Here is a 25,204-nt window from a genome sequence, read left to right on the forward strand (position 1 = left end):
CTATACAATGGGAGTCTACAGAGGTTATCTGTTAGTTACTGTGTATCCTGTGCTTGAATGGCAGCCCCTTGGCTACACATTAACATTTTTATAAACGAAAGTAGTATTTCTGAAGCAAATACACCAGTGTTACCAGTGCAGAGCAACAGTACATTATACTGTCAACAATTGACCTTTTTGGTGTTACTGTTCCTTTAACATTGCAGGTAAAGTTGCTGTACCATGTTAGCCAGTAAAAATGTTACAGGGCAACCCTTTTGAAATAAAAAAAATAATAAAAATGTTATAAAGGCTATACCTTTATTGGCTAACTAATATAATCATAGCCAATAAAGGTATCACCTTTATACCATTTTTGTTATTTTTTTTTTATTTCAAAAGGGTTGCCCTGCCAGGTTTTTATGAGTCTCAGTTGGAGGGGGGATGCCGGACTAAAATAGGGCTCTTAGATACAAGGGCATAATATATTTCTTTTTGCTTATATACATGTAAGCACATCAGTGGGAGCTGCTATATTGCTTGATACAGTGCCCATATGAAGTGTACAATAAGTGCGCCTATAGGGAATAAGGCAAATGCTAATGTTCACTTAAGTCTGTACATACCTGTAGGGAAGGAAAGCTGCAAATAGGGGGTGTGCCGATCAGAGCACCTTTGTCTACCTAGTCCTTATCTAGAGCTAATAAAGATATAAAAAGGATGCCGCAAATACTTAATGCTCACGATATTAAACAAAAGACAGTAACCAAATGAACTCAAATGAACTCAAATCCTATATGTCACCCCTGGGAGCTGTACTTATTGCTTCTCTACTGTTTTAGGGCCATACATAGAGTCCAATGGAATGAATGTTAAAAGGATACTGTCATGGGAAAACATGTTCTTTTCAAAATGCATCAGTTAATAGTGCTGCTCTAGCAGAATTCTGCACTGAAATCAGTTTCTCAAAAGAGAAAACAGATTTTTTTTATATTTAATTTTGAAATCTGACATGGGGCTAGACATATTGTCAGTTTCCCAGCTGCCCCCAATCATGTGACTTGTGCTCTGATAAACTTCAATCACTCTTTACTACTGTACTGCAAGTTGTAGTGATATCACCCCCTTCCCCTCAGCAGCCTAACAGAACAATGGGAAGGTAACCAGATAACCGCTCCCTAGCACAAGATAACAGCTCCTTGATAGATCTAAGAACAACACTTAATAGTAAAATCCAGGTCCCACTGCAACACATTCCATTACATTGAGTAGGAGAAACAACAACCTGCCAGAAAGCAGTTCCATCCTAAAGTGCAGGCTCTTTTTGACATGACCAGGCAAAATGACCTGAGATGGCGCCTACGCACCAATATAACAACTTAAAAAAAATACACTTGCTGGTTCACGAATTACATTATTTTATATTGTACAGTGAATTATTTGCAGTGTAAACAGTGTCATTTAGAAATAAAAATTACACCATAAAAATCACAACAGAATCCCTTTAATTTTTTTTTTACTGGATACTTTATACAGGTATGGGACACCTGTTATACAGAATGCTTGGGGCCTGGGGTTTTCTGGATAAGGTATTAAGGAAAAAAACATTTATACATTAAATCAGGGAGTGACTACAGAGGAAGCAGACCCTGCGGCTGCAAGGGGGGGGGGGCAGGAGGTATAGGGCCCCATGAGGCCCTAATTCATATACAATTTCAATAAATATTGGTGAAACAGGTCAACCTAGACATTTTGGGGGCCTGAAAAATAATTTGCTGTTGAGCCCAGTAATATCTAGTTACACCACTGCATTCAATAAACCACTTGTTGGGATCAAGTAAAAGGTACTGCTTTATTATTAAAGAGAAAAAGGAAATCGTTTTTGATTATTTGGATAACGGGTTTTCTGGATAACGGATCCCATACCTGTACAAAAGCTGCTGTAGAAAGGTTGTATCAAATCTTTGGACAAGAAATGCCCCCTGGATACCTCTACTGAGCTCCCTGGGGGTTGGCTTATTTAAGCTGAACTATTTGATTAAAATTGAGTCTATGGGAGATGGCCTTCCTGTCATTCAGAGCTTTCTGGATAATGGATTTCCAGATAACAGATCCCATACCTGTATGGGTCTTTTGTCCCAATTAGAAGGCAATTCAGCTGCTGATATGTTTTTTTACTTGTTGGTGGAAGCCAGAGGAAACCCACCCACAACGTTCTGATCAGATTCAGAACCAAAACCCCATCACTGCGAGGGAGCAATGATATCCATAGTGCAGTTGTGTCATTTATGTGATGCAGATATGGGATCTGTTATACAGAATATACGAGACCTGGGGTTTTCCAGAATAAAGGATCTTTCCTGAATTTTAATCTTCGTACCTTTAATCATGTAAACATTAAATAAACCCAATAGGCTGGCTTTGCTTCCAATAGGGATTATTTATATCGTAGTTGGGATCAAGTACACGATACTGTTTTATTATTACAGAGAAAAAGGAAATAATTTGGATAAAATGGAGTCTATAGGAGACAGCCTTTCCATAATTCAGAGCTTTCTGGATAATGGGTTTTCTGGATAACGGATCCCATACCTGTACAATAGCTGTTGTGTTTAGAAAGGTTTTATCAAATCTTTGGACAAGAAATGCCCCCTGGATACCTCTACTGAGCTCCCTGGGGGTTGGCTTATAGCAGTCGGTCACAGGCAGCCAATCACTTCCTACCCAGTGTCTGAAGAGCAGAAAGTGGAGGGTCACATACAGGAGGTATAAACTTGTACAGAGGAAGCAGAATTCTTTAACTGCCATGGGAAAATAATATGTTTAAGCTTTTTAATGCAAACCCGTGTTCTGGCTGTAGACAGCATTATTAAGGCCAAGAAGCCTAATGGAGTGGGTGGCCTCAATCTAATAAATAGAACTGGCCGTGTCTGGGTTTATGGCTGCCAGTTTGGCATCCTCCCTACACCTTTTTAGTCTTTTACAGCTCAATGGGCTGCTGATCCCTCTGATCCGGTGGGGATTAAATGCATGTGCAACGGCTGCTATGCTGGGGACTTCACTAATGATGTTGCTAAGTTGGTTGCTAAAACCATTTCTGTAACTTAAGCCTTAAAGTAGCCATCTGTGCTCGTTCATTAGCCAAGCAGCACTGCGCCTGTTATTTTTTGGCTCCGGGGATACTACTGCCCTTAATGATCAACAGCCAGAATAGCTGTAAATCACACTGCTCGTTAGAGCTGATTAACCCATGTCGGCACCAGAATTGCTCTGGTGCAGTAACCCACGGCAACCAAGCATTTGTTTCTTACTTTCTGGTTGCTATGAGATTCTGTTCTGGAGCAGTCAGATTATCAGACTTCCCTCGGCTGTAATGGTGCCAGCAGATTGGAGGGGAGCCAGTGGTTTCCAGTGTTCCGAAAGGAAATACGGCCTCAGCCTGGTAATTATAGAGCTGTAAGTTTGTAGTGGGAAAAATATGTGACATTTTTGTTACAAGATCACATACAGGACTTTTGTATCCTCTAAAGCAGCAGTGTTGGCAGATTAGCCAATTTGTTATAGTTAGACTGGGAACCATATAATCCACAACTGGCCCATGATCCTCTCCAACTGGATCTCTCTGCTGTAACTAACTGCATTAAAAATGTGGTCGTTAAAGGGGTTGTTTTCTTCTGAGTTAACTTTTAGTATGATGTAGAGAGTTATGTTCTGAGGCAATTTGTACTCGGTTTTCATTTTTTTATTATTTGTAGTTTTTGAGTTATTTAGCTTTTTGTTCAGCAGCTCTCCTGTTTGCAGTTTCAACATTGATGTTGCTAGGGCCCAAATTACCCTAGCAACCATGCACTGATTTGAATAAGAAACTGGAATATGAACAGGAGAGGCCTGACTAGAAAGATGAGTAATAAAAAGTAGCAATAACAATAAATATGTAGCCTTACAGAGCATTTGTTTTTAGATGGGGCCAGTGGCCACCCTTTTGAAAACTGGAAAGATTAAGAAGAAGAAGGCAAATAACTCAGAAACCATAGAAAATAAATAATGAAGACGAATTGAAAGGTTGCTTAAAAATATCTACAACATACTAAAAGTTTACGTGATGGGATTTTTGGTACAATGATAAAACTGGACATCGGATTGGCTGATCAGAGACACAAATGTTGGCAATGTGTCAGAAATGATATTATGCACATGGCCTTTTGGGGCTACAAGTCACATTTTGGACACATTTTCAAAAGAAGTTAAGGGCAGGAAAACAAAACAACCTATACATACTTAACGGAGACTGAGTATATAAAACAACCACCCCCCAATCTCTCATGTTACAGTTGTGCTCTTAGTGAAGACTTGGAAAATCTGTTTTGGTCCCATTATACAGAAAGCTCCAAATTACAGAAAGGTTGTATCCCATAGACTCCATTTTATCCAAATTTGATTTCCTTTTTCTCTGTAATAATAAAACAGTACCTTGTACTTGATCCTAACTAAATTATAATTAATCCTTAATGGAAGCGAAACCGGCCCATTGGGTTTATTTAATGTTTACATGGTTTTCTAGTAGACTTAAGGTATGATGATTCAAATTACAGAAAGAAGCACTATCTGTAAAACCCCAGGTCCCAAGCATTCTGGATAACAGGTCCCATACCTTTTACTTTCTCTTTAAAAGCAAACAAGTGGGGCTAAAAACAGCAGCAATGCCTCTACTTTACTGCAATAAATAAAATAAATAAAACCAGTCTGTGTTTGTATAATAGGACCGGTAGGTGTGTGTGTGTGTGTTGATGCAGTCAAACACAACCTGGCCGTCAAATGGCCTTTTGTACACAAGTTAACACTCTGTTGATTGCCTGTTCTTCTTGCACACTTCTGGAAAAGCCGGCTAAACATCACTAGTAGGGGTGAAGCTTTCAGCCATCTTGGTCCTCTTTAGCTTTGTGCTTGTTCATATTGACCAGCTCAATTTTTGGTGGGTTTGAAAAAGTTTTAGCAGTTGGACATTTCTGGTACAGGTATGGGATCTGTTATCCGGAAAGTTCCAAATTATGGAAAGGCCGTCTCTTATAGACTCTCATATTGAAATTTTTTAAAATGATTCCTTTTTACTCTGTAATAATAAAACAGGTGCTTGTACTTGATCCCAACTAAGATATAATTATTCCTTATTGGAAGCAAAACCAGAATATTGGGTTTATTTAATGTTTTCTAGTAGACTTAAGGTATGAAGATCCAAATTATGGAAAGATCAGTTATCCGGAAAACCCCAAGTCCCGAGCATTCTGAATAACGGATCCCATACCTCTATTTAAAGGGGTGGTTCACCTTTAAGTTTACATTTAGCATGTTATTGAATGGCTAATTCTAAGCATCTTTTCAAGTGGCCTTCATTTTTTCTTTTTTTTTTTATAGTTTTTGAATTATTTACAGCTGCTGTCTTCTGACCAATGATGGGCGAATTTCTCCAGTTTCGGTTCGCTGAAAAATGTGCGAATTTCCAGTCAATGGGCGCTTATTAATTGTCGCCGATGTCAGAAATATCGCAGGCGTCAAAAAGCAAAAAAGAAACAAATGCTTTGTAAGGCTAGAAATGTATTGCTTTTTTTCATTACGCCTCTTTCTTTTCTGGCCTCTCCTATTCATATTCCACTCTCTTATTTAAATAAAGTTGCAAACAGGAGAGCTGCTGAATAAAAAGCTAACTCCAAAACCACAAATAATAATAAAATAAAAAGCGATTATAACCAATATGGCCAATCTGTGACCTGACTTGAGGAATATGGTGCATTGAAGCAAGACTGGCTTACAGGACATTACTATACATGAAATTGCAAGGAAGGAACAAGTCCATACATAATTGCAAGCATTGTTATGACAATAACTACTTTTTAAATACAGAAGCATATTCACCAATATTTTATTTATGTTTTTATTGTCAAATCTGTACCTGGCAACCTCTGGGTACAGGAATGTAAAGGAAACATGTATCCTGTATTTACCTTCCATTAATTAACCTTAAATCGAGCATTGTAACTAAGGGGTCACTGGGTAAAGCAGCACTGATACAGTTGCACCATGGGAAAATTAAACCAAGCTTTTAAAGGGGTTGTTCCCCTTTAAATTAACTTTTAGTATGATGTAGAGAGAGAGATTCTGAGACAATTTGCAATTGGTTCTCACTTTGTATTATTTGAGGTTTTTGGGTTATTTAGCTTTTAATTCGGCAGCTCTCTGTTTTCTCGCCATTTCAGCAATCTGTTGCTAGGGTCAAAATTACCCTAGCTACCATGCATTGATTTGAATAAGAGCCTGGAATATGAGTAGGAGAGGCCTGAATAGAAAGATGAGTAATAAAAAGAAGCAATAACAATACCTTTGTAGCCTTACAGAGCCTGTGTTTTTAGTTGGGGTCAGTGACCCCCATCTGAAAGCTGGAAAGAATCAGAAGAAGGCAAATAATTAAAACTATTAAAAAAGAAGACCAATTGAAAAGTTGCATAGAACTATGACATACTAAAAGTTAACTGAAAACCTTTAATATCTACTATTTATTGTCGGTGGGCAAATTGTAATTAACACCTATTGCAGCTTTTATTGGTATGTCCAAGTGAATTTGCTTATCCAGATCAGAATGGGATAAATGTCCGATAGCATCACTGCTGGCTGATTAAGCTTCACTCGTGAACTTGAGGAAAACAACCCACTGTAGCAAGGCTGGCATGCTGTGCCCCCCTCCGCAGATTAGTACTTTTTTTTTTTATTTTATGCTTTATGTAATCTATTCTTTGTAATGGTGGCCATACACAGGCAGAATAAAGCTTACAATATCGGTCTTTTGGCTTCTGCTGACCAGAGGAAAATCTTGGAAGCGGATATCTTTTCTGTGCAGAATACACTAAACCTCTCCTTAGCCAGCTTTAAGGCACTGCCATATATGTCAATGTTTATACTGTTCCTTTACAAAAGTCCCATTGTATGTTTCTTTCACCCCTTACAAAGGAGCAGTTCGAACATGCGGTGTGTTGCTAGCGCAGTGCACATTCTGACTCCTACTGGAATTAGCCCGGTTATCAGTGACTCACAGCATCGATATGTTGGTTGTAGCTGGAAAAACATGTTAGGTTGAGGAACTCACTAATTCTCATCTTTCATACTCATTGATCTATAGCATCAATCATGTGAAACAAATCTGTAAAATGTATGGAATACATGTGGATATATATGATCCACTGTTTTCATGTGACCGGGTTTTCTAGCAATGGAAAGTTGCTTTCTTGCCATTGCACTCAACCCATATAGGGTTACCACCTGTCTAGATTTCACCCGGACAGACGTTTTTTGGAAGGGCTGCCCGGGTGAAAAGTTCAAATTAGGAAAGTGAAGTGAGTGATCAGCCAATCCCTGAATGCCACGTTGTCAGTCCCGCCCCTGACATCACCTGCCCCGCCTCTCTAAAGCCACCCAAAAAAAGGTGGCAACCCTAAACCCTTATGTGTTAGTGATGCTAAAGGCTGCATTGGCTATAAAATACCTCTACAGGTATGGGATTGTTATCTGGTAACCCAGAAAGCTCGAATTGCAAAAGGCCGCCCCCCACAGAAATTGTTTTCCTTTTTCTCTGTAATAATAAAACAGTAGCTTGTACTTGATCCCAACTAAGATATAATTAATCCCTATTGGAAGAAAAAACCAGCCTATTGAATGTATTTGATGTTTTCATGATTTTCTAGTAGACTTAATGTATGAAAATCCAAATTATGGAAAAATCCATTATCCGGAAAACCCCTGGTCCCGAGTATTCTGGATAAAAGGTCCCATACATGTATTAAAACGAACCTGCTACTTCTCCATGCAGAATGGGTTTTTTTCTGCTCTGTAGTGTGTCTGGGGCTTCCTCTATTGCAAAGGCGCGTGTTTAACTTTAAATGCAAGGCCAGATTTCCTTTTTTGGTGCCCTTAGGCCGCCTGGGTCTTAGCACCTGCCTGCAAACACGTGTACTCCCCCCGCGAGCTGAAGTGCCGGCCCTTAGGCCACCAGGTCCAACCACCCCCTCGCGAGTGCACACACTCAGGCGGCTCCCCTGTGCTCCTCTACATGAGACTGGGCCGTCCCTCAAATTTTGCTGCCCTAGGCCCAGTAGCGTAACTAGAGGGGGGCGGGCCCTGGTGCGTGACGTGCAGCCGGGCCCCGCCCCCCTCCGTACGGCCCGCGTTTTCAGTGGCGCCCAGGCCTATGTAGCCTTGCCACAAATCTGGGCCTGTTTGAATAGCAGCTACTTTATTCTTACACCTCCCTGCAAACATTGGACTATTGGCAGTTGTGAGGTTGATTTATTAAGAATAATTGTGATACTTCTCCATGCAGAGTGTTCTTTCTGCTCTGCAGTGTGTCTGGGAGTGGGGCTTCCTCTATTGCACAAGCAGGTGTTTAGTTTTAACTGCCAGTTACTTTATTTTACCACCTCCCTGAAATACTACAGAGCAAAGCACAACCTCGGGGTATTTTTATTATGTCAGTAATCCAGTGCTGCCTCTAGTTTCACTTGATACCTTGATTACATTGATATTATTAGGCACACCCCCAAAGGAATTCCTTCCTTAAAACAGATCTGCTGATAAAAGACAACAAAAACTAATTGCAACGATACTTGATATGTTCTGTTTGATTTTCGGAATTTTTTTTTCCTGATTATTTTTATCTAAAAATAGGGGCATTTCACACTGGGCGTTAGAAATATCTATACACCCAGAAATATCTATACACTCAGAAATATCTATACACCCAGAGAGAGATAAGAGATAAAGTGCCACCGCTGATAGCTTAAAGGCTGTGCTATATATGGATCCTACTGAGGCCCTCCTATGTACACATGGACTAATGTTATCATTGGCTCTCATGGCGCTCCATGTCCTTACCATGTAATGTCACTAAGATGAATCATTATAACAACTTTTCCCATTGAAATGAATGTTGTGACATATTGTGCCATGGTGTGACTTATGAGCCTTGTTAACCAAAGTATCTTCAGAAGTGGCTAGTGGGGTTGTTCATCTTTAAGTTAACGTTTATTATGTTATAGAATGGCAAATTTTAAGCAACTTTTCAAGTGGTCTTTATTTTTATTTTTATAGTTTTTGAATTATTTGCCATCTTCTTCTGACTCTTTCCAGCTTTAAAATGGGGGTCACTGACCCCATCTAAAAACAAATGCTCTGTAAGGCAACGCATTTATTGTTATTGCTACTTTTTATTACTCATCTTTCTATTCAGTCCTCTCCTATTCATATTCGAGTCTCTTATTCAAATCAATGCATGGTTGCTAGGGTCATTAGTTCCCTAGCAACCAGATGGCTGAAACTAGAGACCTGCTGAATAAAAAGCTAAATAACTTGCACAAATAATAAAAAATGAAAACCAATTGCAAATTGTCTCAGAATATCACTCTCTACATCATACTAAAAGTTAATTTAAAGGTGAATAATAGTTATGGGCGAATTCGATGAAAAAGGCAGACAGTTACAGTGAAATTTGCGGAACAGCGAAAAATTCGCGAAACGCATTGAAGTTAATGGGCATCAAATTAATTTTGACACTCCGCAATTTTGACACCCAATACTATTTTTTTTTATGCGCGCCTATTTTGTCCAAATGCATTAAAGTCAATGGGCGTCCGAATTATTTTGACGCGCGACAGTTTTTATGCACGCGACTATTCTGACACGCAACCAAATTTTTTTGACGCAGCAGATTCTTCGGCATTGAATTTTTGCTGCAGTTTTGCGAATTTACTCATCAACGGCAAAACGCAGAAATTCGCAGCAAATTCGAGCCTGACGAATTTATTCACCCATCACTAATGAACAACCCATTTAATAGTGGAATGGAATTCTATTTGTAGTCCAATAGAAAAGGTATAAATTGTAACCTTTTTTAAAGTATCCCCGGAGTAGAAAAAGTACTGTATATGCCCTTTCTGGCCTAAACTGAGCCCTGGGCACATTGAAAACAGTAACCGCATTTTACACCTATGGAAACGTTTCTCTGTCAGGTTTCCAGGACGTTTCTTTGTGCCGCTCTCTGTGGTTGGTAAATAGAAGGGGTTAAGTTGCTTACGTTGGACAGACGCTGTGTGACAAGGTACAAGGCCCACGTGCAAATAAAGTGAGCAAATAATACTTAGGCTCTCAATGTGGCTGAGGGGGAAAAAGTTACTTCTCTGTGGGAAAATTTGCTCTAAATGCTGAGGAGCCGGGATGCCATCACTTAGCTGCCTGCCGTTCCAGTGTATGTTCGAGACGCCATTGCCGGGCTCAGACACAAAGGTGGGTAGGCCATGTTGGAACAGAAGAGAAGGATTGTGGTTAATATATTCTGCAGACTTAAAATCTCTATATTTACCCTCTGCAGCTCAGGTTATGTACTTCCTATTCCTATATTTTTCTTCCCTGTTCTTAACTTGGCTTGACCAACTTTTTGTCCTGAGACAACCTTATTTTCATCTGCTGTTGAACTACAATCCCCAGCATTCCACCACCTCGACTGCTGCAGGACCACAGGTGACACACAACCTATATCCAGAATCCACAGCTATGCAATTGTCATTCACCATAGTAGATAATCACAATGCAAGTCAACAGACTAGACAGAGGTTCCCATCACAGAGGGGACATGCCTGGTATAATCCTTTGCCGGGAATTTTGTTGAAGTGTGACGCTAGGCTTGGCTGTTGCTGTGCCTAAAAATATCCGTGCGCAGTGGTGCATGTGCCGCACAAAAGAAAATAAAGATACAATGATCAGCCCTGAGTTTTGTTTTGTATAAACAGCTTTATAGTTAACATGGGAGGCTGGCAATGAAAGCCTTGTTTTTTTTGTAAAATAAATTCAATTTTTGCTTGCTTAGGAAAGTGCTGTCAAATAGGGTCCTTCTGTCCCCTGTTACACCCCTGTGTGCAATCATAAGAGTCATTTATTAATTATTGACGTTTTAATTACATTAGAAATCTATATATCCAGGTGTGTCAGCATACCTCCCAACATTTTGTAAGTAAAAAGAGGGACAAAATTTTTTTTCCCGCATGTAGCGCAGCAATTTTTTGACCCCACCCCTTTCTGTGGCCACACCCCCTAATTACCATGTTTGTTTTACAAAATTTGGCAGGTTATGAAAGTTAGAAAATATTTCTCCTTATCTAAACTGTGTTTTGTGTCTCAAAATTGTTACAAAGTATCTTATTTGCACCTGTTAGCTATTCTGTGCTCTCTGCTAAAAGCCAATTAAGTGAGAAACTTTGTTTCTTTTTCTGGCTGTTCAGTGCATAGAAAAGAGGGACTTTCCAGTACAAATGAGGGACTGCGGGTTGAGCTGTCAAAAGAGGGACTGTCCCTCCGAAAAAGGGACAGTTGGGAGGTATGTGTCAGGGTTGTAAATTGTTCTTATATCCTAGAAGGCATATTAAAAGGCAGTGCTGGGGAAACATATTTGCTTTTGGTGTTCATGCTATCCCATTCGTGTGAACCCGGTAGTGTTTTACATGGGAAGTTCTCCTCCCAGTACCTTCTGCGTGCCACCAGGCAACAAAGCTTTATATAAGAAAGGAACTTGTCTGACTTCTGTGCATTGTGCAGTTGGCTTGCAATTGAAGCAATGTGTTTTCAAGTCAGTTATGATTGATAGCAAGGGTGGTACTATTGCCTTTGTTCTGAAATGTGACTTTTAACCACCCCCACCACCCAAAAAAGTGATATATTTTCAGCTTTTGGCTACCCTATAATCAGTCGCACCCAGTCCACAGTCCGAAACACTGTTGGAATAGTATTGTCCTCTACAGTTGCACATTGGTTGTAATCATTGGCCATTTTCATACCTCCCAACTGTCCTATTTTGAGCGGGACAGTCCTGCTTTTGACAGCTCAGTCCCACATTGTTACTGAAATGTCCCGACTTTCTCCTTTTGATCTCCTGCACTGAACAGCCAGAAACCGATACAAAGTTTCTAAATTAATTGGTTTTTGGCAGAGAGCCCAGAAAAGATACTTAGATACTTTTGTAACAATTTAAGATAAGAAGGTCTCTTGGGGAACCTGTGATTTGCAGCTTAAAGGGCAATTCACCTTCATTATTCAAACTCTAATAAAATAAAAACCACAGAAATGTGTTCAAACTTCCATAACATGCCAAATTTTGTAAATGGAAAGGGTAATTGGGGGAGCGTGACAACAAAAATGGGCTGGTCTTTTTGTCCATCTTTCTATTTCTAAAATGTTGGGAGGTATGGCCGTTCTTACCATGGTACAGGTCCAGACTGAGAATTAAAATAGGCCCTGGCATTTCAGGTACACAGAGGCCCAATCAGCCCCCACCAGCCCACTAAATACTGACTTTCTATGGGACCTTATAGCAGCCCCTCTGGCATTTGCCAGAACCCACAGATTGCCAGTCCGGGCCTGCCATGGTGTATCATGGTTTAGTTAGCTGTTTTGGTATTTTGGTAATAAATATTTGCAGTGAGCTGCTTTTGTGCCATTAGAGATGTTCTGAGGCAGGGCTGTCCAACTGGAGGCTTGCAGGTCAGATTTGACCTTCCAAAGGAAGTTTATAGCCTTCAATCTACTCCACAGAGCACTATATGACATTATTTTAATTCAATCCAGACTTCCAACAAACTGGTTGATATATGTAACTGGCTCACAACATGTACTAAGTTGGACAGCACTGTTCTATGGTTTTGTGTGTCATTGTGGCCCCTAGCAACCTTACTCTGCACTCATTTGCAGCTAGCAAGTGCTAAAGAGTCATAGTTGGTGGTAAATGTCTCCAGTGTTGGACTGGGACAGCAGAAGGGCTGGGAGAAATCCAGTGGGCACCTTCACCCCAGGCCTGCTGCCTGCCTGGCTTTTGTGCAGGGGAAACTGGTCATGGCAGTGGCAGGGCAGTGGGTAGGAAGTTTGGGGGCAGGGGCCTCCTTGTCTGAAGTGGTGGGCCCATGGGAGATAGCCCCTGGTGGGTCACAGACACTGAATGTCTCTGATGTGTCTTTACCCTTCAAGAGAATAAGTCATGCCTAAAATGTACTACTTAACTCCAGCCAATGCAATTTCTAAAGGTGGAAAGGTTTTCAGGAATTTATTTTGTCCACTTTTATTACATTATGAAATCCACCGTATCTGAAATCCTCAGTGTGTGTGCATTGTTGACATTGTTGAATTTCAGCAGTATTGTAATCAAAATGAGTCCTAGATAGCCACATGTAGGCTAATTCTTGCTATGCACATGAGGTCCATGTTGTGACCTGATCATCAGCTGAGTAGGTGGAAGGACTTTGCAACATACTTGCCAGGCATCGGGTTAAAGAAGTATGGGATCCAATACAACTGTAAAGCCCACAGGCCAACATCTGGGACTGAAAGGCAAAGTCATGTGCATAGTGAATTCTAGATGTATAAATGTATTTCAAGCCCTTCATCAATTTTATATTGCTAACATTTCAAAATGAGTCACTTTTTGTTGTTTTCCTGTAACTCAGTTTAAGTGTCATTGAGGTTATCACTTTTTTCATTATATGTTGCATTCTCTCAATGTTCTGCTCCGTTTTCCAACCTGTTCCTTATGTAATGGTACTGAATTTCTCCAATGCACCTTATTTGCACTGTTCACCTTTTTGAAAAGGTTGACCATGAAGAACCCTTCAAGAAATCTCCACCGCAAGAGGATGAAAAAAAGTCTGATTCTCAAAAAGTGGCATCTCGAAGATGGAGCTCTGCAAAATGCAGGCCTCGACAGAGGCCACTGTCCGACTACGGTCAGTCTGCTATCCGTAGCTTCTCCATTCCAGAAGATTCTATTGCTACCGAGTCCCAAGAAACCGATAGTGGGAAGTGTAGGTTTCCCTCACAGTCTTTTAGTGAGGAAACGCGGGCGCAAGAGCATATCCCTAAGTACCAAATGAACTGTAGAAGACGTCCCATCTCTGTCATAGGTGGGGTCAACTTTTTTGCAACAAGCGAGGATGAAGAAATGGGAGCTATGATTCAACAAGTAAGGGCTCTTGGAAAGCATGACATGGCTGCAAAATCAAACCTTTCAACTCTCTTCAAAATCTTCCTGGGAATGGTGCTTTCTAACCTAGATAGATTTCTCCCTGTAATCCTCGATAGTCTTCCCTGAATGAAATAATAAAATGTGCATGTTATCTTACTAACCCCTGATTTCCTCTGCTTTCCAATTAATCATCTTCCTTCAGCTCATCTGATGTAATCAGTTTAAATGTCTTCAGCTGATTTGCTATGGCTCATGTATTGAAATCTGTGCATAATCCTGTAAAATGTTATCCGAAGAACTGGCGACTCTAGGTTGGCAGTAGGACAGTTACATGCCACTCACATTTCTTCACAGGGTTTTTTTTATACCTGATGCCCTCCAGTTCCTAATTTCTTCATACAGCTTTGAACTGTGGTTGGGTGCAAGTAGATCCAGTGCAGCATCATAATTAGGATAATTAGGAGGATGTAGCACAAGTAGATGTGTGGGATGCAAATAAAGCAAGACAAAAATGAGATGAGGGAAAGACTATCCTGTCTAAATACTGGAGAAAGTTGGACACACTTATGGATTGGCAACTTTCAAAATTCGATAGTTATCTTGCCCATTAAGTAGGTTAGGCTTGTGTTGGCTGAGATAACACCCTCATCTCAATCATGATGTTGTTCTGTTATTGCAGTCACTTCTTTTGCCACTACTTTTGGAAAAGATACTCACTTTTCTGCATCTTTCTGCCCTTTAAATAAGATTGGTACCATTTCTTTACAAGTTGACCCAGTAGGGAGTAGGGATTTTCTTCACTCCTTAGTACAGCCTTCCAACAATTAAGGATCTGAAAAGTTTGCAGAAATAGGATAATGATTTTGTTCCTTCCCATTTATCAGAAGTCCAAGTAGATATTAGTTCACAGTGGCCATCCCTGGATATTATTAATACATTCAGCCAGGTGAGTTAAATCCTCTCCATGCCATGACATTATAGTACTGAAGGCCAATAGGCATGTGTAATAAAGGACATTATTGCAAAAATACGTACATTGTAAAGCAAGGAGTAAAATATTATGCCTACTTTTCTCCTTTTGGTTGTCTATAGAAATGAACAAAATGGTGAATTATAAGTGCAAAGAACAGTCACAGTATTTTTCTCGATTTTAAAGCATTGCCTCTTATTTTTTGCAAAAATGCAAGATGTTGTATTTCCCAAGTATAATAGCTCTTTCTCCATTCTAGACAGATTCGACACCTTCTTCATTTCTGAATGATTGCATTCCTTATATTTTTAAATACACAACATCTTTTGGCTCTTAAAATAGTTTGTGTTATTGTGTTATTTTTGTTCAGTCCACCCTTTCAAAATAGTTAAAATAATAATACTAAGGCAGGTTTCATTGCAGTAAGTCACTAAGTACAAGTAAAAAATGTGTTTTAGGAAATACGAAACAACTTGATGCACTTGGGTGGAAATGCTGAATCGTGTTTGGACATAATTTGTCAACATCCAGATATCTCAACTTTTTCTAATCAGCGTTCAGAGTTTGCTTTTCGTCTAGCACTTTCCCTCCTTTTATATTTCCACACCGTGTTTTCATATGGTTTGCAGAATGAATGCAAATCTTTCTTAGTATGACAACAAAACAACAAACAAGTTGGTGTAAACGTTCCTAATTTTTTCCTTAATACGCCTAAAGAGTCCCATTGTCTATTTTTTACCTGAATATTTCCAAAGTAATTAAATTAAAAGAAACCTTAGGGGCATATTTACTAAGGGTCGAATATCGAGGGTTAATAAACCCTCGAATTCGACCCTCGAAGTAAATCCTACGAATTCGAATATCGAATTAGAAGGATTTACCGCAAATCCTACGATCGATCGAAGGAAAAATCATTCGATCGAATGATGAAATCCTTCGAATCGAAGGATTTTAATCGATCGTTCGAAGGATTTTTCTTCGATCAAAAAAACCTTAGAAAACTGATGGGGAAGGTCCCCATAGGCTAACATTGTACCTCCGTAGGTTTAAACTGCAGAAGTATGTAGTCGAAGTTTTTTTTTAGAGAGACAGTACTTCAACTATTGAATGGTCAAATAGTCGAGCGATTTTTAGTTTGAATCGTTCGAATCGAAGTCGTAGTCGAAGGTCGTAGTAGCCTATTCGATGGTCAAAGTACCCAAAAAAATACTTTGAAATTCTTAGTTTTTTTACTTCGAATCCTTCACTCGAGCTTAGTAAATGTGCCCCCACATGTAGGCTTTTTTTTTTTTGGAATGTCTTCTGCATTCCTGGTTTGGTTGGGCATTATGGACATTTTTAACCATACAGCCTAATAGTCTTACCATATATATAATCTAAAGGACCAAACTATTAAATTGCAGTTGATCTGCCTAAAGTAAAACTACCTCTGGTCATGCATGATGACATTGAGAGCCATAGCCCATCGTTCTTCCTCTCAAAATAGAAATTAGCCATAACCATGTATTGACCAGTTATACAGTATGGGATTCGTTATCCAGAAAGCTCTGAAAAGCCGTCTCCCATAGGCTCCATTTTATCCAAAAATAATGATTTCCTTTTTCCCCCTGTAACAATAAAACAGTACCTTGTATTTGATCCAAACTAAGATATAATTAATCATTAGTGGAAGCAAAACAAGCCTATTGGGTTTATTTAATGTTTAAAACATTTTCTAGTAGACTTAAGATATGAATATCCAAATTATGGAAAGATTCGTTATCTGGAAAACCCCAGGTCCCCAGCATTCTGGATAGTAGGTACCTGTGAGGGCAAATCAGTCCGATATCTCGAAAGTTGACCAGTATATGGCCACTTCAAGATCTGACTTTTCTAGCTATTCCACCCCTTCCTCTTGGGCAAGAAGGGAAAGTGTAGGCCAATGGATATAAACAATATTGTATTAGCCGTGTTAAAAGATGTACAAACTGACCAGAGGAAGAATTCATGGTCTAAATATAAGCTAGTAAGAGCAAAACTAAACAACATATAATTAACATTTGGTGATTATGTGATTTGGTGATTCGGGCTTACCCTTCTGCTTATACTGGTGGCAATGTCATGATAATGTCTTCCTAATCTTTGGCAATTTCAATTCTATGGAAAAATGTGGGATCCTTTTTTTTTTTTTTGGAAAAGGTTTTGCCCTTGGTTTTAGCCAGTACTCTATTCTACCTTTGGTCCGATCATTAAAGCGACTCATGTTTTTAGATTGTACCACTTTCCTCACTGTTTAAGAGATGCTAAAGAGGTGCCACAAATAAAATAAATAAACAATGGTGTTTTTTTTTAATGTGTTTGGGATTTTGCTAATTGTATGCTTTTTTATGTCTTATTGGCAGTCTGTTCCTCGACCCCCAATTCCAGCCCACAAGGTTCCTCCGTACAAGGCTGTCTCTGCCCGTTTAAGACCTTTTGCCTTGTCCCAGAGCACACCAATAGGCCTAGATCGAGTTGGACGTCAACAACAACTAAGGGCTTCTAACGGTAAGTTCAAAGTATTCTTTTACTCTGACGAGCAATGTGCTAGATTATTTTTGCAAACAAGTTTGCTTATGTTTCCACAAATGTTTAATATCTATTTAATTATTTTACTAGGTATGTAATAGCTAGTGTATTATATCTTAGAGCAGTGATCCCCAACTAGAGGCTAACCAAGTTACTCACCAACCCCTTGGATGTTGCTCTCAGTGGACTCAAAGCAGGTGCTTATTTTTGATTTCCAGGCTTGGAGGCAAGTTTTGGTTGCATGAAAAATAGGTGTACTGCCAAACAGAGGCTGCCAGTCCACATAGGAGCTACTAATAACCAATCACAGCCCAGATTTGGCACCCCAAGGATCTTTTTGCATGCTTATAGTTACATAGTTACATAGTTACATTGGGTTGAAAAAAGACAAAGTCCATCAAGTTCAACCCCTCCAAATGAAAACCCAGCATCCATACACACACCCCTCCCTACTTTTAATTAAAATTCTATATACCCATACCTATACTAACTATAGAGCTTAGTATCACAACAGCCTTTGATATTATGTCTGTCCAAAAAATCATCCAATCCATTCTTATAGTCATTAACTGAATCAGCATCACAACATCACCCGGCAGTGCATTATGTTGCTCTCCAACTTTTTTTTTTTTTACATTTGAATATGGCTCGTGGGTATAAAAGGTTGGGGATCCTGTCTTAAGATGGCCATAGACTCAAAAATCTTCTCGTTTGGCGACATCGCCAAACAAGCGGATCTTTCCCCGATATGCCACTAACGGCATGGCTATATCGGGGGTAATCCGAACGTTCGACCATATGGTCGAACGATCGATTTACAATAAACCAAGGGGCTCCGATGGGTCGGTCGGGTAAAAATCAAACCTTCCCGATCGATATCGTGGCCAGATATCGATCAGGAAGACCCGTCGGAAGCCTCCATACACGGGCAGATAAGTCAAATTGGTCTAAACGACCGATATCGGCAGCTTTATCTGCCTGTGTATGGCCACCTTTAGAGTATTTTTAATTGGCCATTGGTGTGTCCTATACAATCTCTTGTTGTTTGTCTGAATTGTGGTTTTACTGACTGTGCTCCAAATTGTGGCCTCATTGCCTGTGCCCTGACTGTACTGTTGGTTGAAATGGTTGATATTTTTTTTTTTAACAATGGCATCCATTTATAAACAGAACACCACTTAGATAAAATGCCAGTGTGATGGGCGCTAGATGTAAATTGTTCACAGGAATGTTGTCAGTATTTGAAATGCAAACCTTGGAAGAATTTCACAATTAGAAAAAAATAGGCGTTAGGAAAGATAAAGAACCCATTAACAGAATACTTTATTCCCAAATAAAGTAAAGTGTTAGTTGGATCTTTTTACCCATTTTAACCATGGTGTTAGTTTGAAAAGCTGGACCTGGTATGTAATATTACGCATAAAAATTATTTTATTCTAACATTCTGAAAAAGAGTGCAGAATTATGGTTACGGTATAAATGACACTTTATTATGACACAGGTCTAGGATCCGTTATCCGGAAACCCGTTATCCAGAAAGCTCCAAATTACAGGAAGACCATCTCCCATAGACTCTATTTTAAACAAATAATTTTTTAAAAATGATTTCCTGTTTCTCTATACTAATAAAACGTGTTTCTAACTAAGATATAATTAATCTTCATTGGAAGCAGAACGATCCCTATTGGGTTTATTTAATGTTTTAATATTTTTTTTTTACAAACATTTATGACGTTAGAATCAAATGTCTGTTCAACCAGTTTTATTCTACCCTCAGACCAAGCATTTCCTTCTTCCTTTCTCCCATTTTATTGTGATTAAATTCTGCATTCCCAAGAACTAAATCATTTCGATTTTGGTTCTAGCCAGAATTCCTCTTTCCTTTGTCACCGGTATTCTCTCTAGGCGACTGTGATAACATCTAAAGCATTTTTTAAATAAATAAAGGATGTTTGCGACTAAGCATTCAAAATTGGGGTCATTATCTGAAGAGTGGTCATTTTCATATTTAGAGAACAAATGGATGCAGGAAACAGATTCTGAAAAATAAAAGCTGCGTGGAAATAAAATAGTTGTTTGAGTGTGGGATTTCACCTGCAGAATTATCCTATTCATAAATGCGAGGCTATCAAAACCAATTCGGCAGGTAAACAAGTATTGAATAACCAGGATACAATCTTGTTATTGTTCTCTTTATGAACAAAACCACTCTCTGTATACACAGAAATCAAGGAAAGAAATGAGATCACTTTATGGTTAAAATGGAGGAGAACAAAGCAGAGCCTATAGATGGAGGCGATTGCTTAGGAAGATGTATGTTTTTGTTACATTAGCTTTTGAATGATCACTTAAAGGGGTTGTTCACCTTTGAGTTAACTTTTACTAAAGCTGGCCATAGATGTTGAGATTTTTAAAAGATCAGATCCTGATCGTGAGACCAATATCTTCTCAGAACGATCGTACGAATTTACCATCAACTAAAAAGACCAATTTGCCAGGAAAACAAAGGGGAGCTGCCTGCTTGGCCCTGCAAACATAGAGAGATTGCACTGGGACCGACAAAGATTTTTTGACCTGGCCGATCAATTTCCCGACAGATGTCGGCCGAAAAATCGTAAAATGTACGATCGTTCGAATACCACTAACCGCACGATAATTTCGAAGGATTGGTCGGACTTCCCTAAAATCGGTCGTTCGGCAAGAAGAATCGTCGCGTCTATGGGGACCTTAAGATGTAGAGAGGGATATTCTGAGACAATTTGCAATTGGTTTTCATTATTTATTATTTGTGGTTTTTGAGTTATTTAGCTTTTTATTCAGCAGCTCTCCAGTTTGTAATTCCAGCAATTTGGATGCTAGGATTGAAATTCCCCTAGCAACCATGCCTTGATTTGAATAAGAGATTGGAATATGAATAGGAGAGGCCTGAACAGAAAGATGAGTAATAAAAAGTATCAATAACAATACATCTGTAGCCTTAGGGTAGGGACACACTGGGCGATTTGGGGAGATTTAGTCGCCTGGCGACTAATCGCAGCGACTTTTCTCCCCGAATGCCTCCCCTCACTCTGCGCCTGGATAAAATGAAAAGTCGCCGGCGCTAATCACACACGGCAATTCGTTTTCCGAAATCGCCCGAAGTTGCCTCACGAGGAAACTTCGGGCGACTTCGGAAAACAAATCGCCGCGTGTGATTAGCGCAGGCGATTTTTCATTTTATCCAGGCGCAGAGTGAGGGGAGGCATTCGGGGAAGATTGGTCGTGGAAAGTCACGGCGATTAGTCGCCAGGCGACTAAATCTCCCCAAATCGCCCAGTGTGTCCCTACCCTTATAGAGCATTTGGTTTTAGATGGGGTCAGTGACCCCCATTTGATAGCTGGAACAATCAGAAAAAGAATTCAAATATAAAAAAGAAAAGTTCCTTAGAACTGGCCATTCCATAACCTTCTAAAAGTTAAAAATGTTATATGAAATGGTCAACGTTATCAAGAAAAAAATGTTTGAGTCTGAAATCAATGCAGAAGTAGGTTTGTAGTTTAGTTATAGTTAGTGTTGCGATTGTATAGGGAAATGCTCACACAGCAGTTCTGCCATGCTTTTTGGTTGAGATTCTGCTTATTGTTCCTGTCTGAAAACCATTGTTTCCATCTGCAAGAACTGTTAGGGCAATGACAGACACCAATTTTGGGTGTTTCATCAAAGGTTTTAGTAGCTTAACTGTCAATATACAACACCCGGAATCATATCCAATTAATTTCAGTGCCTTTTGAACATGCTGTCTTTCTTGAGAGACAATCGTCTGACCTGCAAGTGCTACGAGCCAGTCTAAACGATTGCCATTAAGATCAATGGTACTGATATGGGATCCTTTATCCAGAAAGCTCTGAATGACGGGAAGGCTGTCTCCCGTAGACCCCATTTTATCCAAATAATCAGAATTTTAAAAAAAATATTTAATTTTTCTCTGTAAAACAGCACACTGTACTCAATCTAAACTAAGATATTATTAATCCCTATTGGAGTTTATTTAATATTTAAATGATTTTCTAGTAGACCCAAGTCATGAAGATCCAAATTACAGAAAGATCGATTATCCAGAAATCCCCAGGTCCCGAGCATTCTGGACAACAGGTCCCATTCCTCTACACAATCCCAACGATAACTACTCAGGATCTTGCTTCCACTAGGCCTGGCTAGCTCGCAACTAAAGATGGCTCTGGATGCCAATACCACTGGCCTTCTCCGTGGATATCACAAAGCAATATCTTCTTTTGATGAAATTTATTGCTGTTGCCAAAATACTTGGCTAAAAACACAAGGGTAATATGGTCTGAGTATTGAAGCTCATGTATTAACATGTTATTTGATCACTGTTCTGTTGGGGCTGAGGGAAGCAGATTGGTGTTTACTTTTTATAATAGTGGTGATTGTTCCTGATCGGGGTCCCCAGCCATCAATACGGGTGTCACTCAAGTGATGTCTTTGCAAGGGGACTGACCTTTGTGGCCAGTTAATAAAAAGCTCCATTGTGTGTGATAATGCTGAAAAGACTCTTCTAATCCCTCCTGTGAGTGGAAGCCAATGTCTGGCACGCTATGTGTTAAAACTCCCACAATCCTCAGAGAACTAGTGTCCAGCTCAAATGGCAAAGACTCGTAGTTCTTTGGTGAAACCTGCCGAGTCTGTTCTCAACCGATTCGAGAAAGAGGAGGCTGCTGTCCGCCAGTGGAGTTTGGCTAGTTATTTCAGCCACTCTGTGGCCCTAGCCTTAGATATCAAACACTCAAGTCATCATCTCTGACACCTGACTGCCCACTATCCTTTAAAAAAAAAAAAAAGTGGCCCTACTCATAGTAAGAGGAGGCTAGGGCCACACTAGGGGCCGAAAACAGCTATCTGAACTACATTGGCTTATTTCATCTCTACCGCAGGCAGTAGCCTCCTCTCCTCCACATTGAATCGAATCCGCACAAACAGACTTCTTTTGGCAGATTTTGGCTCAAAATGCAGAGACTCACGGTTCTTCGCCGAAACCCGCAGAGTCTGTTCACACCAATTCAATCCGGAGGAGAGAGGAGGCAGCGTATTCCAGCTAGCTGATTTTGGCCCTAGCCAGAAAGACAAATGGACCATGATAGTTAAAGAAAGGATATATCATGAAAAAATTCTAATATGAGTTGAATTCCTTGGATACATATTTTTCAGGTTGGTAGGAATTAACTGAACATGTTATGTTTCCCTGGGTCACATTTACAACAAGGCATTTCTTGTTTGTTTGTTTTTTAATTGTCACCCAATACAGCCACTCACATCTGTTGCCACCTGTCTAATCTATGAATTCTGCCAAACCCTCTTAAACTTGTGTTATGTATTAAATCTGAGGCAGCACAGTGGGAGGTATTTATTTTCCATCAGGGGATTAACCGTTCTTTTATTCTCCAGGAATGCCGTACCAAGCAACATTCCTAAATGAAATTTCAAAACACTTTTTCCCCCACCCCTTATCAGCCTAAACCATGGCCATTGCAGCCTGTGTTAAATCTCGATTAGCCCATAACCCTGTTCTAAGCCCTTTTACATTTAGGGTAAGGGCTCACCGGGCGATTCGGGAGATTTAGTCGCCTGGCGACTAATCGCCTCTTCTTTGGGGCGACTGATCTCCCCGAATGCCTTCCCTCTGTCTTGCTCCTGCTATAATGAAAAGTCGCCTGTGGCATGGCACACGCGGCTCTTTGTGAGGCGACTTCGGAATACGCTGTGTGCCATGCCGCAGGCGACTTTTCATTCTTGCCGGCGCAAGACAGAGAGAAGGCGTTCAGGGAGATTAGTCGCCCCAAAGAAGAGGCGATTAGTCGCCAGGCGACTAAATATCCCCGAATCTCCAGGTGTGCCCTTACCTTATAGCAACTAGTTGCACCCTTTACGTTAGAGGGCGTCTCTTTTAATCTCTTTGTCATATAGTTCCCCATGTAGATGCCAGATTGACTACAGATTATTTTTAACAACTCTTTGGGGGTTGTGACCATGAATTGTTCAGTAAATATCCCCCACGTAGTGTAAGCAAGTCAATTGGTAAAATATAGATAAAGTGAGCCAAAACAAATTTACATATAATCCATAAAGAGTAATAACTGTCTATTGATTTGTCTGCGCCCGTCAGCACCCAGACTTTTGCTTTGTCATTGAAGCGCAACCTTTACATTTCCCTTTATGCTCAATTGCGCAAGTTAATAAGCCAACATTTAGATCCTGTGGCCAGTACTGTGGGCAGATCTCTTGGCAGCCGCTGCCAGTCTGTAGACTGCATCCCCATCAATGCTATTTTATTGTTTCCTTCCCTACGGGTACCCCATGGTGGCGTCAGAAAGCAGTGAAATTTTCAGCCACGGGGAGTTTGTAGCTGTCAGCTCTATCCTGTGTGGCCTGAGAGGCAGTTGAGCGAGGTGCCAGGCATGAATAAGCTCTGTCCCCGGCAGCTCTAGCAGAGCCATGTGAGAAAGAAGCTTTTCAAGCTCTTAATGGTTCTGCTTTTTTTTTTTTTTTTTTTTTTTTTTTTTAAGAAAAAAGGCCAAACCCCTTTTTGTGCGTATTTTTAGCAAACAGCATGGTAGCCAGAGGGGAAATGGCACGCTTTTGGAGTCTGGAGAGCCTTCACATGGGTGGGTATGTGTGGAAGTGGTACATGTCTCTGTCTGTCTCTGCTTTAGGTATGGTTTATCATTCCGTGTGCGGATTTGGTAGCTAAACGTGGGCTGCCGGCAGTAACTGGCAGCTGGGATTACATGTTCTGCAGTGCAATACTGCATGGAACAGCTTGGCTGGAGTGAGAGAGAGCGAGAATCAGTAGGGATTCTATTCCACTTTTTTTTCTATGTTTAAATGCAAGAATATCTGTTTAACCCTTTCTCGTGTGCATGATGGGAGGGGGGGGATGAAATGGTTTTGCGGTAACCGGAGAAATCATTTTAGAAACTTTGCAGTGTTCTGATTTTGATTCATTGTGATGCAGATGTCGCCACTGTAGGTGGTTATGCTCAGCAATATGAGAAATTGCAGAATAAATTGCTGTAATGTGTTTTATTTTATTTTATTTAAATCAGGTCTGACATCCTAGCTGGTTAAACTACAACTCCCAGTACACCGTGGGATTTTTCAAGGCTGCTGGGAGTGGTCGTTCAGCAGCTAGAGGGCTGCAGGTTGAACAGCCGTGGTTTGTGTGTTGAGCCTGCTACTACATGGAGAGAGAACATGAAGCTTTTTGGGACTATACATCCCTCCACCTTCCACTCTTGCAATTAGAATATAAATAGTATATTTATAATAACCAGCATTGCATCAACAGCAGTAAAATTGCTGGGGCAACCTATCTCGCTCTCTCTCGTCGCCTTATTCTAAAGGTTTAATAAAGCATCACAGGACTGAATGGTTCTGCGCAGCTGAGATGCCACTTCTGCTTGCTGTGACTCAGAGTGTATTCACAGGGAGAGCTTGTTAGCAAGTGTCTGCATAGCAATGCGTGGGCATGATCAATCGCCAGGAGGAGAACTTAACCCATTCCCTGTGTGGTGACATCTAGGTCTGTAATTCTGCCATTCGGTGAATCATTTCTTTCCCTATAATATCCAGCAACGATTTTGATTTTTCTCATGTGTCTTTGAGGAGCGAG

The 25,204-nt window shown here is 40.2% G+C and overlaps 1 protein-coding gene across 4 annotated transcripts in view; it reads left to right on the forward strand.

Annotated features, from left to right (window-relative positions):
- LOC108708716 (spermatogenesis-associated protein 13) overlaps positions 1–25,204 on the forward strand; it is a 52,905-nt gene that overhangs the window by 9,516 nt on the left and 18,185 nt on the right. For 2 of the 4 annotated variants that reach the window (XM_018247723.2, XM_041582664.1), the window contains one exon: positions 17,372–17,516. In XM_018247723.2, the coding sequence (XP_018103212.1) occupies positions 17,372–17,516 (145 nt within the window). Of the gene's footprint in view, positions 1–13,648; positions 14,018–17,371; positions 17,517–24,091; positions 24,198–25,204 lie in introns of those variants that run through there. The other 2 variants (XM_018247722.2, XM_041582665.1) reach the window with 2 other exon arrangements.

Source organism: Xenopus laevis, chromosome 2L (genome assembly GCF_017654675.1).
Source record: "Xenopus laevis strain J_2021 chromosome 2L, Xenopus_laevis_v10.1, whole genome shotgun sequence".
Taxonomy (NCBI): Eukaryota; Metazoa; Chordata; class Amphibia; order Anura; family Pipidae; genus Xenopus; species Xenopus laevis.